Raw genomic sequence first — 17,309 nt, 5'->3', positions numbered from 1 at the left:
TCTTGTCTTAGTCCATTCATGCTACTATAACAAAGAATATACAACAACAGAATTGTTTATCTCATAGTTCTGAAGACTGGGAACCCAAGGTGAAAGAGCCAGAAGATTCAGTGTCTGGTGAGAATCTGCTTTTTGCTGTGCCTTCACATGGTGCAGTAGGGCTAAGGAGCTCTCTGCGACCTTTTTTTCTGGCCGCATTCAGCATGTGGAAGTTCCTAGGCCAGGGATCGAACCCACAGTACAGCGGTGACCTGAGCCAGAGCAGATCCTTAACCCACTGAGCCATGAGGGAACTCTCATCCCTCTATTTTTTTCTTCGGGATGCTCTGTATTTATTTCTCTGCAGTTTGACCATCATATGCCTAGGTATATTTGTATTTTGGCATTTAACCTGCTTGGTGTCCTCTGGGCTTCCTGGATCTGTCTGGTATCTGATATTAATTTGGGGAAATTCTCAATCATTATTGCTTCAACTTTGCCTTTGTTACTTTTTCTCTTTTTTCTCTTTCTGGTAGTCCCATTAGGCATGTTACATATTTTGTAGTTGTCTTGTATACTCTGGGATTTTTTTTTTCAGTCTTTTTACTCTTTGCTCTTTAGTTTCAGAATTTTCTGTTCTTTATCCTCATGCACAGAGATTTTTTTCATCAGCTGTATCCAGTCTACTAATGAGTCACTGAAAGGCATTCTTTCTCTTTTGCAGCATTTTGTTTTTGTTTTAGTTTTTATAGCTGCACCTGCAGCATATGGAAGTTCCCAGATAGGGGTTGAATCAGAGCTGCAGCTGCTGGCCCATGCCACAGCAACAGCAACAGCAATATGGGACCCGAGCCACATCTGTAACCACACAGCAGCTTGTGGCAATGCCAGATCCTTAACCCACTGAGTGAGGCCAAGGATTTAATCTGCAACCCCACAGACACCAGATCAGGCTCTCAATCAGGTAAGCCACAAGGGGAGCTCCTGCAGTGTTTATCACTAGCATTTTCAAAATTCTTTTTTAGATTTTACATCTCTCCATTTACTTTTTCTTTTCCCATCTGTCCTTACATGTTGTCTATCTTTTCCATTAGTGCCTTTAGCATCAGTGCCCAGTTATTTTACATTCCCTGTCTGGTAATTCCAACATTCCTGCCATATTTGAGTCTGATTCTGATACCTGCTCTTTCTCCTCAAACTATGTTTTTGCTTTTATTATACCTTTTAAGTTTTTGTCGGAAGCCAGACATGGTGAACTGGGTAAAAGGACCTAAATAGGCCTTTAGTGGTAAAGTATAAAATGTGGAAGTGTGGGAAGTATTCTCCCACGCTGTGATTAGGTCTCAGCCTTTTAGGAGCCTGTTGACCTTGGTTCCAGTCTTCACAAGTAGCTCTCAGTTTTTTCCCCCACTTTAGGTGGGACAGGATTCTGGAGGGGGTTGGAGTTGGGTATTTCCCTCCCTTACATGGAAAAATAGAGGGGACTGACTCTGGCTATTACCCTTTCTCAGATTGGTTAGACTCTGATAAAACCACAGTAGGTTGGGCTCTAGCAAAAAAAAAGTTTCGGAGTTTCCGTAATGGCACAGTTGTTAACGAATCTGACTAGAAACCATGAGGTTGTGGGTTCGATCCCTGGCCTTGCTCAGTGGGTTAAGGATCTGGCGTTGCCATGAACTGTGGTGTAGGTTGCAGATGTGGCTTGGATCTGGTGTTGCTGTGGCTCTGGCGTAGGCCAGCGGATGCAACTCCCTAGCCTGGGAACCTCCATGTGCTGCGGGAGCGGCCCTAGAAAAGGCAAAAAGACAAAAAGACAAAAAAAAAAAAAAAAAAAAGTTTCTCCTGAAGGGAGACCTTTTTAGGAAAAACAGAATGCTCTGCATATTTCAAAATGATTACTTTTTCCCCTCCCCCTGCTAGAGGCACAAAGAATTTTCTTCAATATTCACTGTGAGAAACCTGCTAGAGCTCCTGGAGGTAAACTCACAAAAGTGTGGAGGGCCCCAGTGACTGGGTCCACTGGAGTTTTCAATCTCTCAGACTTGTCCCCACTGAGCCTCCAGCAATCAGTCAATTACACTTCAGGTTTTCCTACCCAGCACTCATTCCTGCAGATATCTTTGGTTAAGGGTTCCTATGCCAGTAAGTTGTGATTCTTGGTGTCTGCATGTTTCTGCATTTTTTGGTGGCAGCAATTTGCCCTGTGACTTCACTTCTCTGACATAACTAAGACTTGTTGATATTCAATTTGTTTAGCTGTTTACTTGTTTTTAGGACAGGGTGACAGTTTCCAAACTTTTTACATGGCAGACCAGAAACCAGAAGCATTCAGGAATTCTTGGACCAGGGATTGAACCTGAGTCACAGCAGTGACAATGCTGGATCCTTAGCCACTAGGCCACCAGGGAACTCCTGGAATACTTTTTTTGCTTTTTAGGGCCACACTCGTGGCACATGGAGGTTTCCAGGCTTGGGGTCAAATCAGAGCTGCTGGTGCCAGCCTACACCACAGCCACAGCAACACTGGATCCTTGACCCACTGAGCAAGGCCAGGGCTTGAACCTGCATCCTCATGGATACTAGTGGGGTCCATTACTGCTGAGCCACAACAGGAACTCCCTGTCTCATGATTTCTAATGTTACACAGGGGTTGTAGGCTTGTGGGCAGGGGAATACCATAGAGGTGAAGTGCCTTTCTCATCATGTCATGTCAAATCATGATATCACATGCTTCCTTCAAAAATAACTGTTTAGTAAGGAAAATTCCAGACATAAAAATAGCAAGAATAGGAGTTCCTGTTGTGGCGCAGCAGAAATGCGTCTAATATCCATGGGGATGCAGGTTCAATTCCTGGCCTTGCTCAGTAGGTCAGGGATCTAGCATTTCCGTGAGCTGTGGTGTAGGTGGAAGACTCTGCTCAGATCCCTAGTTGCTATAGCTGTGGCTGTGGCATAGGCCAGCAGCTACAGCTCCAACTCAACCCCTACCTAGCCTGGATCATCCATATGCTGCAGGCATGACCCTAAAAAGATCCCTCCTCACAATAGCAAGAACAGGGTAAGTACTCGTTATGGGGGTTCCATTTACTAGTGTTTTGCCACTTTGTTCTGGATGGCTTTTCAGTGTGGTTGGAAGGTGAATTTTCCATCTTTTCCTTCTTCCTTTTCCCCTTTCCTTCCTTGCTCTCTCATTTCTTCTTTTTCAAACAAAAAGATGACAGTGATTAAACTGGGACCTAGATGGAGAAGAAAAATGTCCTTGTGCAGGAATACCAGCTAATGATATCCTTTTGGTCTTTGCTTCCAGTTTTTTACCTGAGGAGGTCGACTGGTCCATCCTAGGGTACCCTATAATTAGTTTCAATTCTAGGATGTGAGTAAAAGGAACCCAACTCAAATTGTTTAAGCAAAAAATGGAATTCATTGATTCAGATAATTAAAATTAACTGAGTTGGACTCAATCCCTGGCTCACTTTGCACCCCCTCCGATGCCACGTCCCAGCCTTTCCGCTCTCTCCTCCATTGCTGCCACATGTTGCACCTGGATCACTGCTGGTAGCATGGGCTGACCTCTCAGCTTCTCAATCCCCCAGCTGAGGTCAGTTCTCCTCATCATTTCAGGGTGAATCAAAGGAGTGAGCTTCATTGAATAAACCTGGATTACCTGCGCCTCCCGAATCAACCCTGGAAATGTAATTCTTTTTAAAAATTTTATTATAGTTGATTTACAACATTGTGTTTCTGGTGTACAGAAAAGTGATTCATGATATAAACACATTCTTTTTCATATTCTTTTCCATTATGGTTTATCATGGGATATTGAATATAGATCCCTGTGCTATATAATAGGACCTGTTGTTTATCCATTCTATATATAATAGTTTTTACCTGTTAATGCCAAACTCCCAATTCATTGCTCCCCTAACCCCTCCCCTTGGAAACCACAAGCCTATTTTCTATATTTATGAGTCTGTTTCTGTCTTGTAGATATGTTCATTTGTGTCATATTTCAGATTCTACATTTAAGTGATACTATATGGTGTTTGTCTTTGACTTACTTAGTATGACAAACTCTAGGTCCATCCATGTTGCTGCAAATGGCATTATTTCATTCTTTTATATGGCTGAGTAGTATCCCATTGTGTACATTTATGTACCACATCTTTATCCATTCATCTGTCAGTGGCCATTTTGGTTGTTTCCATGTGTTGGCTATTGTTACTAGTGCTGCAGTGAACACAGTGGTGCACAAATCTTCTCAAGTTACAGTTTTGAGAGTTCCCATTGTGGCACAGCAGAAATGGATCCGACTAGTATCCATAAGGATGTGGGTTTGATCTCTGGCCTTGCTCAGTAGGTAAAGGATCCATTATTGCCGTGAGCTGTGGTGTAGGTTGCAGATGAGGCTTGGATGCCATGTTGCTGTGGCTGTGGCGTAGGTTGGCGGCTGTAGCTCTGGTCCGACCCCTAGCCTGGGAACTTCCATGTGCCAAGGGTATGGTCCTAAAAAAATAAAAGGCAAGCAAATTAGTTTTGTGTAGACACATGCCTGGAAGTGGGATTGTTGGATCATATCACAACTCTATTACTATTATTATTTATTATGGAAGTTCCCAGTAGAATCGGAGCTACAACTGCCAGCCTAAGCCACAGCCACAGCAAAACAGGATCTGAGCCACATCTGCATCACAGCTCATGGCAATGCCGGATCCTTGACCCACTGAGTGGGGCCAGGGATTGAACCCACGTCCTCATGGATACTAGTTGGGTTCATTACCGCTGAGCCACAGTAGGAACTCTGGGGTCCTCAGTCATTTTTAAAGAGTATAAAATGGTCTTAAGAGGGAGCCTGAGAACCACTAATCTAATTTAATCCTCATTGTAGCTCTATGAGGTGGTATCATTAGTCCTACTTCAAAAGTGAATAAAGACTCGGAGAAGGGCAGAGACCTGCCCTTTGCTTCACTGACATTAAGTGCAAAGGCAGAATTAAAATGTCACGCTTAAGGTGCGTCACTCAAGAGTCAATGAAAACTATTCCTCCAGTAGGCAGATAGGCTAGGGGGGTCCCTAGAAAAAAAAAAAACAGGCATGGTTTTCTTAGCATAAGAGAAGCCACTTTTGGCCAAGGGCTGCACCTGTGGCATATGGAGGTTCTTAGGCTAGGGGTCCAGTCGGAGCTATAGCTGCCAGCTTACATCACAGCTACAGCAACACCAAATCTGAGCTGCATCTGCCACCTACACCACAGCTCACAGCAACGCTGGATTCCCAATCCACTGAGTGAGGCCAAGGATCGAACCTGCATCCTCATGGATACTAGTCAGATTCTTTTCCACTGAGCCATGATCGGAACTCCCAGTGATAATGATCTTAAGGGGACAAAAAAACAAATTGGTATCAGGCAAGAGAAATAACAACAGCAAGAATAAATTGGCTGCAGCAAAGATATATCAATTATAAAGACTCCCAGTTCTGTTTAGGACTTGAATCAACTAAAGCTTGGGCTCTGTGACTGCCCAAGCCCCTTCATGACTATGCATCTACCCTTATTTTAAAACTTCCTCATTTTTGCTTTATGGGGAGACACTGCTTTGGGAAAGATCCCTGATGTTCGCCTTAGTTGCTGCAAGTAATAAATCCTCCCTTCTCCCACTATGGCTTTGTTGTGTCTTTTGGCTTGACACCCACCAAAAGGTGAACCCAGTTTTTCATGCAACGTTTCAGCAAAAGCACCACTTAGGAGTCCACTTGCCTCTTTGAGCCATACTTCCTCATTTGTAAGGTGTGGATGACGGTGTTTCCACCTCCTGGGACCACTGGGATGTTTCTGCATTCGGTAAGAAGCAAACGGTGGTATTAACGCCACAAGTGAGAAACGTACCCCATTCTACAAAAAAGAAGGCTGAGACGCCAAGTACCTTGGTGAAGCCCCATGGCTGAGCAGTCTCCAGCCGTAGCGACCACCCACCCTGGCCCGCTCCCGGCATCCTTCCCAGCACCCGGCCTGCCTGAATGCCAACCCCGCCCCCCCTCCCCACTGGGACCCCTGGTTCCCAGCTCTCGGGGACCGCTACACCCACCCCAGCCCGCTTATATCCCTGTTCCACGCCGAGCCTGTCCCAGGCTCTTCCGCTTGCATCACTTCCGGCGCCATCCGGAAACCTCCCTTCCGGTTCCGCGCTCCGGAAGTGGGTCACTGTACCAGAACCTAAGATGGCCGCCAGCCCATCTGCCACACTTGTCACTAGAGAAGAAGCTGACGCGAACCCGGAAGTTGCCCGGCTTGGTCATGGAGCTGCCGGGGGCGTGGCTTCCGGCGGCCCGCGCCTGCGAGTCGGGGCAGCTGGGTCTAGCGAAGGCGGCGGCTGACAGGCGTTCTTCCCGGGACTGTGGCGGCTGGTGCCCAGGCGAACCAGCGGCCCCCAGCTCGCGGCCCCGCGAGGCTCCAGGGCCGCACCGGGGAATGGACGAGGGGAAGATGGACGAGAATGAATGGAGGTACCACGGTGAAGGCAACAAGAGCCTAGTGGTGGCCCATGAGCAGGTGAGGAATGGACTGTTGGCGCGGTTTGAGGTCCTCACCCTGTCCCCGGTGGGTTCCCTGTCCCCCAGGCACCCTCTCCGCTTAAGTCGGTTCCCCATCCCCCCCGGCGCCCACTGCCTCCGGGTCAGTTTCCCAGTAGCCCTCTCTCTGTCGGTTGCTCGTCCTCCCGGTGTCATCGCCCCCGGGTTAGTTCCGCGTCTCCCCAGCATCACCCTCCGTTGGGTCGGTTCCTGGTCCCCCTTGTGTCACCCCCTTCTCCCCGGGTCGGTTTCGTGTCTCCCCAGCTCTCTCCTCCCTCTAGGTGGGCGCCATGTCTCCCCAACACTCCCCTGCCTCCACATCGGTTTTCCCTTCCCCCAGTCACCTCCGCCCCAGGTCTGTTTGGTGTCCCTCTAAAGTCCCCGACCCCGGGCTCACATGGTGCTGCCTCCAGTTGCCCAGTTGGGATGAGGCCGCCCGGGCTAGCTGTAGGCAGGATGGAGAATACGGGCAAGCTCAGGAGGAAGAAACCGAAGTGCTTGGGTGCTGTTACCTCCCAACATCTAAGTTCAGCCTCTCAGACGCAGGGAATTGCTGATGTCCCGCTGCTGTTGCTAATATTAGTGGAGCATTGTCCACAGGTTCTTCTCCAGAATAATTTAGAATTTATAGAATTTCTTTTGTAATTCAGTGAGGATGAGAGTTTTGGAGTGTGCAGTAAGAACTCCCATTGAGGTGAATCCAGGAAAAGAAGCTTGTGGATTTGTGTGAAGGATCAGATTCTTTAACATCTTGCTGTCTGATACAACCAGGCAGGAATGTGGTGGGCTGGGGGAGGAGCATAGGTGTCACTGAGGGCTTAAGAGCGTGAGAGTTGCAGTCACATAGAGCTGGGCAGAATCCCAGTTCTACCACTGCCTGGCTTAGGCTCAGTTTCTGCATTAGCAAAGTGGAACTAGTAACAGAATCCCTTTTGCAAAATTGCCAGAAAGATGAGGAGCTGGACAAGTTATGCAGGAGATAACTATCATCCCCCTTGGACTCAGCCATTGAGAGCACTGCTCCATCCATCTAGCATTTCCTGTGGGGTGGTGTGGGAACTGGGTATACCCTGCTCCTGAGCTTGGTGCACTGGAGCAGCTATAGGATAAGCTGCAGTCACCCAGGTGGCCCTTGTGTACTGCTTTTGCATTTTGTTAACACATTAGCACTGTTGGGAAACAGAAAAACAGAGGCTCCAGGCTTTGCTCGAGATCTTTAGATGAATTAATAATGGACTGAAGCCATACTTCTCTGCAGGCTGCTGGGCTTCATTGTGTTTCCAGGTTGGGCAAAGCCTTGGATATTCTGGCGTGAGCTCCTTTTGATGTTGGGTTGTTGTGGTAACCCGTGCATCCTTTCACAGTTCAAATGCTCATCTTCCAGTTCCTCAGAATGACAGCATGGTATATCTTCATTTTATACTTAAGGCTTCTTTTAGCTAATGTAGTAAGTTTCAAAGGAGTGTCACGTGAAGGAGCAAGTTCCAGACTCAGAGTAAAAGGACACCAGGCCTTGGGCCCTCAGATGGCTTCTCCAGCATCCCTAACAAGAACATGTCTACCCTCGAGGGCAGCTGGCCCCTTTCCTTGTTGCACAGCACCAGTTGTTAGGGTTGTGTTTCTTTTTCCTTTTCTTTCCCCCTCTTGAGTTGTCAGGCTACTTTGTACCCTTTCTCTTCATTCTTTATTTTAAATCTAAATTTACTTTACTGTGCTCATTCCTACTTGGTGGTTGTTGGCTCGTTGTTTGAATTTGAAGGTCATCATCATAAGTAGCCTTGTAAGTAAACCAAGTGAAGGTGCTGGGTGAAGGGAGGACTGTGCCCCCTTGGGTGTGGAGAAACCTTTGTACTTTGCCCAGCCCTTGAGGATTAGGAAGAGGGAAGAGAGCCCTGGAGGACAGCTTCCAGGGCCCTGTGTGCCCAGGGAGAGGGTGTGAGTGGGCTAGAAGGAGGTGGATGAGTGCAAACAAGTAGTCCCGCTCCCGGGGACTCACCAGATGCACCTCTTTCATTCTGAGGTAGAGGGTGGCCCTCCCCAGGCTTCATTCAGGTTGAGAGATGGGTGCTTCTCAGAGAGGGCATCATCTACTTTTGGAATGGAAAGGTCCTTAAAAAGTGATGGGTCTACCCGCCCTTCCTTCCAAGGTCAGAAATGACTTACCTCCAGCCAGCCAGTTCTGAGGCTTGGCACCTGTACGCGGGAACAAGGATGAGACACGAACAGACAGCTTTCCAGGCTGGTGGCTTGGGAGGCTTCCAGGAGCACAGGACTTGTAGAAAATGGGGCCTGAGTGTGGGCACAAGGAGGACCATAGTGTGAGAGTGTTCTCAGAGCTGCTGGGCAGTGAGAGATGGCAGTGTGAGACCCTAATGGTAGGCCAGTTCTTGACAGGTTGCTCAGTGCTTAGCATCCTTGGGTCCAGCTGTGCAATTTAGCCCTTTCCCAGATACTGGCCCTTGGCCCTGGCATTGACCCTCTGATGTCCTTCAAGGCTGTGGCCAACCTGGCACTGTACCCTAGTGGGTGCCTAGAGTCCTTGGCTGGCACTGGCACTGACCCTGTGGGGGGTCTTGGGCAAGGGCATTTCCCTTGTGGGCACATACTTTCCTTACTGCAGCCAGAGAGCACTGTTGCTGATAAGTCGCACTTCTCTGCTCATTGTGGGCTGTGGTCTTGGAGCCTGGGGTGTCCTCAAGGGCGCTGTTGCTGAGTTGGATTTGTCTCCGAGCCGTGCTTTTGCTTTTACATCTGCACTCACCTTTCTTCACCTTGGTTTTGTTGGCTTTGGCTTGGCATCCTGTTCTGTGAAGGTCACTGTAAGTCTGGTTTGTCATTTGATCTCTTTAAGGTGCCTTCAATGGGGGGAGTCACCCAGGGCCAGGAAGAGAGTCTTCCCCAGGCTCTGAGCTGCCCTTGCCTCTGGGGTGCAGGGCAAACAGGGGCCCACTCCCTTTATCACACTGAGCTGTTGTGAAGTTTTCCTTCTTATTGATAGAGGTAGCATGAAAGATGTGTTAATAAAGATCTTTTATCAAAAGTCCATTCCTGATCTTTCAGGTTTTATAGCCTTTCTAGGATTCTGATTGGGCTTCAGAGTCTTTCTGCTGTTGTTTTGATGCCCTGGAGGGTTTTTCTGGGTCCTGAAGATGTGGGATTCAAGCAGTCAGGGGCTGTTTCTCTTTCTCATCTTGTGTCTTAGGATTTCTGGTTTGGGGAGTTCCCATGTGGCTCAGTGGATTAAGGATCCAGCATCACTGCAGCGGCTTGGGTCACTGCAATGGCGCAGATTGGATCCCTGGCTTAGAACTTCCACGTGCTACAGGGGAGGCCCAAAAAAAAAAAAAAGGGATTTCCAATTTATATATCATTCTTCTTAATGGAGATGTCAGCAGTAAATTAGAGTTGTTCTGGTTCCTTCTTCTCTTCCTCCCTCCCTCCCTTTCTTCCTTCCTCCTTCCTTCCTTCCTCTCTCCCCCTCTCTCTCTTTCTTTATATGGCATATTCCCAAGTCCTGGGCTACTCCTTTGTTTAATTTTCTCCCAGATTTGGTTGCGTCAGAATGTTCTTTTGCTTCTAGTTTTTTTTTTTTTTTTTTTGTCTTTTGTCCTTTTAGGGCCGCACCTATGGCATATGGAGGTTCCCAGGCTAGGGGTCTAATTGGAGCTGTTGCTGTCGGCCCACATCAGAGCCACAGCAACGCCAGATCCGAGCTGTGTTTTCAACCCACACCACAGCTCACGGCAATGCTGGATCCTTAACCCACTGATTGAGGCCAGGGATAAACCCGCAACCTCATGGTTCCTAGTTGGTTTCGTTAATCACTGAGCCATGATGGGAACTCCGACTTTGGTATTTTTTTTAAGAAGTAACTTATTCTGTATTTGATATTTTTTATGATATTCATGCAGGTTGATGGAGCTGATGTGCCTTTTTTCCTAGTGTTGTCTCATTGCCGAGCTCCGCATGTAGCACTGCCTTTATTCCTGGGATCACCTGCAGTTGAATGGTTAGGATTTGTTATTTTCAAAACATACTCCCTTTGTTGGTGGTTTCCAGTCCCACCTTGGTGAATGCTGAGCTCTGTGTTTTTCTAGCATTAGAGTCTGTCAGTCTAGCCCCATTCCAAGCGGTGGGTAGCCCTTGGAGTCCCCATCCTAAGGTGGCATAGTCGTTTCCTCCTCCCCGACACCTTCCTCCTCCTCAGTCAGAACTCAATCAGAACAGCTCCTGCTCCTTTTACTGGGAAGGTAAAGAAGGTTTCTGTACCCGATGCAGAAGGACAAGACTGCAGCACCCGGTGACCTACTCAGTGTGTGTTTGGACACCTGCTCTGTGTCCATCATGTGGCCTTGGAGGGCCTGGGGTCCTTGAAGGCTCCCTCAGACTTGCATGCTTCTCTCCAACACTCACTGTGTGTTCTGAGCCTTTGTGGTTTGTCTTTACAAATCATTCCTTTCTTTTTCCCATGGCCACACCTGTGGCATATGGAAGTTCTCTGGCTAAGGGTCAGAACTGCAGCTGCCAACCTACGCCACAGCCACAACAATGCCAGATCTGAGCCACATCTGTGACCTACACCACAGCTCATCGCAACACCGGATCCTTAACCCACTGAATGAGACCAGGGATCAAAGCCACATCCTCATGGTTCCTAGTAGGGTTCATGGCCGCTGAGCCACAATGGAAACTCCTTTACAGGTCATTCTGCTGCTCATCTGGCTGTCTGGTTTTCCATCCCTTTAAGAATCATCTGAGTGTCTCTTCTGCAGCCCTGGAGTGTCCTGCCCCCAAATGTCACCTGGCTTATAGCCCCGCTGTCCTGTCTCCTTCCCCATGATGCACATCTGTGTCTGCTTCAGTCCTGTGGTGGCAATAGGTCCAGACAGGCAGATGACATTGGGAAGGAAAGTGTCCTGCCCGTCCAGGTACCTACTGTTCCCACCTGTGGTTTCCACGTCCTGTCTGGTCTCCCTTTGAAGTCCTGGGCTCCCCTCTGTGAGAGGTCTCACCTCGCCCTCCCTCTGTTCTGTCTGAGGCTCTCAGCCTTACCCCGTGTCCCACACCTGGGACCTCTTACCCCATTGTGGGCCCTGGAGTGTTTGTTTCTCTGGTTGGGTCAGCAGGGCAGGTGATTTGGCCCGTGTTCTGTCACAGGTGTTCTGATGGACAACCTGGACTGTGGCTGGGGGCGGGGCGGGCATCTGCCGGTGGTGGCCTCCCTGAGAAGCAGGACCGAGCTGTTTTGGGACCCCTGGGGCAATGCTCTGAGGTAGATTCTTTCTGTTGCTGGGTTTGTCTGCCTCCCTTTCCTTTTTTTTGCCTTTTTTTTTTTTTTTTTTTTTTTTTAGGGCTGCACCTGTGGCATATGGAGGTTCCTAGGCTAGGGGTCGAATCGGAGCTGTAGCTGCTGGCCTACACCACAGCCACAGCAACGCAGGATCCGAGCTGCATCTGCAACCTACACCACAGCTCACAGCAATGCCAGGTCCTTAACCCACTGAGTGAGGCCAGGGATGGAACCTGTGTCCTCATGGATGATAGTCGGGTTTGTTAACCACTGAGCCACTAAGGGAACTCCCTCCCTTTCCTTTGAAAGTTCCTGGGCTAGGGATTGAATCTGAGCTGCAGCTTCAATCTGTGCCACAGCTGTGGCAACACCAGATTCTTTACGCATTGCTCAGGGCCAGGGGTCAAACCTGTGCCACCTGAGAGACAACACTGGATCCTTCATCTGTGCACCACAGGGGGAGCTCCTCTCTGGGGTCTTTTGGGGTGCCATCCTGGGTTGTCTCCTTACCGTGGTGGAAAACTGGACCAGGGCTTGCCCTCTAGCAGAAAGGTTGCAGCACCTGGTCACTGCCCACCTCGTCTCTGCGAGAGGCCCTGGCATCTTTATTCCACCCATGTTGTTTCCTCTCTGGTGCTTCATGTGGTTAGATGACCCTTTAACATTGTTTTTGTGGCCTTTTATTTTTATTGAATGCCAATTATTGCTTCCTCCCTCTGCCCCAGAAAATATAGAATAGTAGAAGGAAGTAAGTAGAAAGCACTCAGTGTTTCCCTACTGAGAAAATAAATTTTTGTTAACACTCAGTGTACTTCCTCTGTTGTATTTATTGGGTACTTAAGACTCTTATCTCTTTTAGTTTTCTGATTTTTCACTCAACTTTACAGGATAAATAATTCTTCACACACGTTTTCAAGGCTGCAGCGCTCTTGGGCAGCCAGAGTTCCTGTGTCAGACACTCGCATCACTGTGTTCTTAGAGCTCTTAGGAGCCAGGCTTTGCTGACATCTTGGTGCTTTGATGACTTGGGTGGATTCTCAGGGTGGATCAGATGCTCCTTTGCCATCCCATCCCCACCGTGGCCCGAGATCCTCACAGCACTGAATGCTTTCTGCTCCTTTTATAAGTGACAAGTTGTACTTTTTTTTTTGTCTTTTGTCTTTTGAGGGCTGCACCCATGGCATATGGAGGTTCCCAGGCTAGGGGTCTGATCAGAGCTGTTGCTGCTGGCCTACACCAGAGCCACAGCAACACCAGATCTGAGCCTCATCTGTGACCTGTACTACAGCTCACGTCAATGCCACATCCTTAACCCACTGAGCAAGGCCAGGGATCGAACCCGCAACCTCATGGTTGGATTCGTTTCCACAGCTTCCATGACGGGAACTCGTTTTAAACATCTGGTTTCAGATATTCAGTTATTTGTCTGTGCCCTTGGTGTGTGGAAGTTCTCTGGCCAGGGATTGGAACCCATGCCCCAGAAGTAACCACACCATAGCAGTAATAATGCCTGATCTCTGGCATTATTCCCTGCTGAGCCACCAGGGAATTCCCAGATACTCAGTTTAAAAGGAGAGGAGTTGTTTCCTTTACAGCTGAACAAGACCTTGTGAGCTGGCAAAGCCCTGGCACTTAGCAGATTAGGCGTTGGTTTCGGCTCCTTGGGACTCTCCCTGTGGGTGGCTGCATCAGTCCCCTTCCATGCCGTGGGTGGCCCTTGGACTAACCATGTCTTTGTGCCAACCAGAGCTGGTAAGGTGATCTCCCACGTGGTCCACTTGAATGGATGTTCTTGGTCCTGTGGCCAGCCTCATGGCATATCTCAGCACCACCAGCTCAGCCCAGTCAGAGCCTCACAAGAAGCAGTTAGCCCTCACCATCCAGAACAGGTGTGCCCATGGCATGCTGGTATTTGTGGAAACTGGCCTGTGGGGGAGGTGAGCAGTTTCTGGTGACAGTTTTGAATAATAAATGAGTCAGTAGAGAAAGCAGTTTTCCTTGAAGCAGACACACATGACACTCAGAATTTCTCAGCAAGTCTTGAGAAACAGTGGAGTCCAAGTAAGGAATGAGTACACTCTTAAGAGGGCTGAGTTCCTAAAAAGTTGCCTAGAATTAGTATCCGCATATCAGTTTTTGTTTCTCTTTGAATTTTGATGGCATTCTTGGCCAGTTGATAGCCGTGGTGGAATATCAATGTCTGTGTGGATTTGGGAGGGGTTAGGGACACCTGCATGCCTTCAACCTTGGCATCCCTGAAACTGGGCTTGGGACCCAGGGAGCTGACTGGATATCTGGGGTTTTGAGAGGAGCACGGTCATCTGAGTGGATAGGGGATGCCAGAGGGGCTGTGGGCTGTGGAAACGGAACTGGTCTTCATGGAGTTCTAAAGCTCACTTTCTGAGCCTCTTCAGCCTCCAGCCCTTCCTGACCTGCTAGATCTCAGTGCTCCAGACAGTGCTTGACCTGCTGCACCTCTGCCTTCCTCCTCCTGTTCACTGCTTCTCTCTGGGCACAGCCCAGCTTCCCGACCTCAGTCCTGCTGCCCAGAACTCCCTGTCTCCGTGACAATGGTTTCCAACATTGTCCAGATGGAATTTATATTCCTCACAAGGTGCCACAGCACATCCAGGTTGTCTCTTGGGGAATGGCTGTCTCAAAGGCTGTACTTGTTTAAAAAGTTCTCTTTTAACACTTTTGTAATATGTGTTATATGACCACTGTAAAAAATTGGAAAATCCAAATAAGCAGAACTTTGAAAAACAGGTTCCTCAGTTGTTCCTACCTAGATATGTGGTTACCTGGACATTTCATACAAACTTGGCAAGAACATACTTTTTTTAAAAAAAAAATTTATTTTACAGACTTAAGAAAATGAAGAGTAACAGATCTACAGAAAAGTGGTCAGATCCTCAGTGAATATATAAGTGACCAGCTCCTTCTAGAACTTTCTCAGGGACCATCCTACCCTGTGAGAGATCTTAGTCTTACCTGTTTTTGAACTTTACATAAATAGAACTATACCAATACATAATTCTCTAATACACACACACACACGTATGTGTATGTATACGTGTATATTTATAAAAATGAGTTTATCCTATAAGCCCTATTCTGTAATCGTTTTATCAGTAGATGATGACTATACTTCTGTGTCTATAAGTATGGTTCTTTCGTATTTTCTTGTAAATGACAGCACCATATTGCATGGTCTGGTCTTCCCTTCTCTGTATTTAACCATCCTATTATTTTTGGACATTTAGGTGGTTTTCATTTTATTTGGAATTATATAAATAGTACTTTTATATGCAGTAGCTAAAATCTTCTGTGCATCTTTAATTATTTCCTTAAGATAAATCCCTGGGAGAGGGCTGACCTGCCCTAGTGTATGTCCTCAGGCATGTGGCCCAGTACCAGCCCCACCTCCTGTCCAGGGCGCTAGATACTCTAGGCCAGTGGGCTGCCTGTGGCCTCCAGCCTCTCAGGCTTCCACCTCTGCTGAGGATGTCTCTTTTTCCACAGCCACCCACCGTTATTCCCCGGCTGGGTGGGTACTAATCAGACTTTGTTTTATTTTCCAATAGCGCTGTGTGGTGCTTCGTTTCCTGAAGTTTCCTCCAAATAGGAAGAAGGTAAGATTGGTGGATTTGCCACCCAGTTATTAAAATAATGATTTGTGAAAGCTTTGTTGTTGGTTTTTTTTTTTTTTTTTTCTGATGCAGACGTATTAATGCTAGTTTTAGAGATCTGACTATGATGTAAACATTCAGTGTAGAAAGTAGTATGCCCATCAGATCCCGCATTTTGACCTGCTGGGGTCACCATGGGTCGTTGTGGCGCGTCCCTGGGTACTGAGCCAGGAGCCCCCTCTCTAGTTCAGAGAGCTCTGCTTGTGGCTGGGAAACCCAGGGCCAGGTGTTGGCTTCGCTTTGGCAGTGTCCTTCCCCTCTGCTGCCTCAGTTCCTCCTCTGTGAAACCTCTGTGAAAATGAAGTCTGCAAGGCTGTGGTGGGCAGTCAGTATTACAAGTCGCAACAAGCACTTCAGGTGGAGCCCTTGGTTTCTGGTTACTGAGTCACCCAAGCAGAGGACCGTGGACACCCTCAGAAAGCCATTGTTGTTCTGTCACCTGCCCTCTGACCACTGAGTTGCAGTGTTTGCTTCAGGTTTGGTGTTTATCTTCATCTCAGTGGTTGCAGGGGTCAGTATGGAGCGGTTCTCTGGGAGCCTTTCCTCCATCCTGGTCCTGGAGGGAGGGAGGGACAGAAAGGGAGTATGAGCATGGGCTCTGGTCCTGGAAGGGGAGCAAAGGTGGGAGCCGAAGGTCACACACCACACAGTGTGGGCAGGGTCAGTGGTTGTTGGGTGGTGATAAGAAATTGGGCTCAAGATGAGGGTGTAGGAGAGATGAGTCACCACCTCCCCTTGTCTGATATGAAGAGACAGCTGGAAAAGAAGGCGAGGTGGATGGCTGATGGGTGCCAGCGGTGGCTGGATGAAGACGCACCTGGGGGTTAGCTTCATGGGAAGAGAAGGGGGATGTGGGAGAAAGCCGGGGGTTGCCATCACTCCAGTGGGGCTGCGATGGGGCTGCAGTGAGATCTGGGGGCGGTCCGGTTAGTGCCGAAAAAGGGGGCTAAGGATGGGAGGGTGCCGCTGCTAAAGAGAGCTGTGCAGGGCGCTGCTGCTCCCTCAGAGTCCAGGGGGAAACTAGAAACACCTCGGAGGCTGCCTCCAGCCCCTCCCCTCCCCCCTTTCCCCACTCAGAGTCTGCAGAGCCTAGACTCTGTGAAGGGCCAGCATTCTCTGGATGCCTCCGTTTTTGACCTTTCCTCTGTTTATAGATTTATTGAGGCAGTGTCTTCTAGGGCAACAATTTTCCTTTCTTTATTATCTAAATGGCACAGTATGACCCCAGCTGCATGATTGTAGGGGATCGTGTGTGTGTGTGTGTGTGTGTGTGTGTGTGTGTTAATTCTGTCGACAAGAAGAGCTTTTTGTCAAGCCCTGTGGCCACAGCTCTACAGAGCCACTGGGAGTGTTGTGGGTTTTTTGTCAGGCTTCCTTCTCATGCAGTAGTGTCCTAGGATGCAGGTGCATGGGTGGCAGCTCAGACCAAGACCTCCCTGGAGTCCAGGCCATGTGTCAGGTACCTCCCAGCTTGTCTGTGAAAGAGACAGCCCTCTCGCTTATGAGACCTGCAGTTGACCTTGGACTTCTCGCCTTAGGTCAGAGTAAGGGACACAGGACTGATTTCCTATCTCACCCAAACCTCACAGCTTAGTAACTCCTGAAGAACCTCCGAGGAGAAAATACTTTACTTCTGCACTTAGAGGCTGAAGAATAAAACCTCAACATCTCGAGATTTGGGATGGGAGAGGTTGTCAAAGTTGGAATTCCACAGAGGGTGTGTACAGGCCGTGGGTGCAATCCATGTGCACTCCTGATGGGGAGGAAGGGTGGGCACAGATTCA

The 17,309-nt window shown here is 48.4% G+C and overlaps 1 protein-coding gene and 1 long non-coding RNA gene across 10 annotated transcripts in view; one reads left to right on the top strand and one right to left on the bottom strand.

The window, feature by feature from the left end:
* Positions 1-307: 307 nt before the first annotated feature.
* LOC146404622 (uncharacterized) lies at positions 308-6,145 on the bottom strand. The gene is made up of 3 exons (XR_014841162.1): positions 5,901-6,145; positions 2,962-5,809; positions 308-784 (listed from the first exon to the last, which is right to left on the bottom strand). It is a non-coding gene; the product is annotated as an uncharacterized LOC146404622 (long non-coding RNA).
* A 145-nt stretch (positions 6,146-6,290) lies between these two features.
* IPPK (inositol-pentakisphosphate 2-kinase) overlaps positions 6,291-17,309 on the top strand; it is a 60,145-nt gene continuing 49,126 nt past the window's right edge. For all 9 annotated transcript variants that reach the window (XR_014841156.1, XR_014841155.1, XR_014841157.1 and 6 more), the window contains exons 1-2: positions 6,291-6,526; positions 15,421-15,468. Coding sequence is in view for 2 of the 9 variants with exons in the window: in XM_013995782.3 (XP_013851236.2) it covers positions 6,446-6,526; positions 15,421-15,468 (129 nt within the window). In the remaining 7 variants the exon portion in view is untranslated. The remainder of the gene's footprint in view (positions 6,527-15,420; positions 15,469-17,309) is intronic.

The sequence above is a fragment of the Sus scrofa genome, chromosome 3, assembly GCF_054392235.1.
Source record: "Sus scrofa isolate SSC_HxYL_T2T_F1_AM1 chromosome 3, Sscrofa_HxYL_maternal_Yorkshire_Landrace_v2.0, whole genome shotgun sequence".
Classification (NCBI taxonomy): domain Eukaryota; kingdom Metazoa; phylum Chordata; class Mammalia; order Artiodactyla; family Suidae; genus Sus; species Sus scrofa.
The sequence above is the reverse complement of the archived record's forward strand: the minus strand, read 5'-3'. Positions and strand labels throughout refer to the sequence as shown.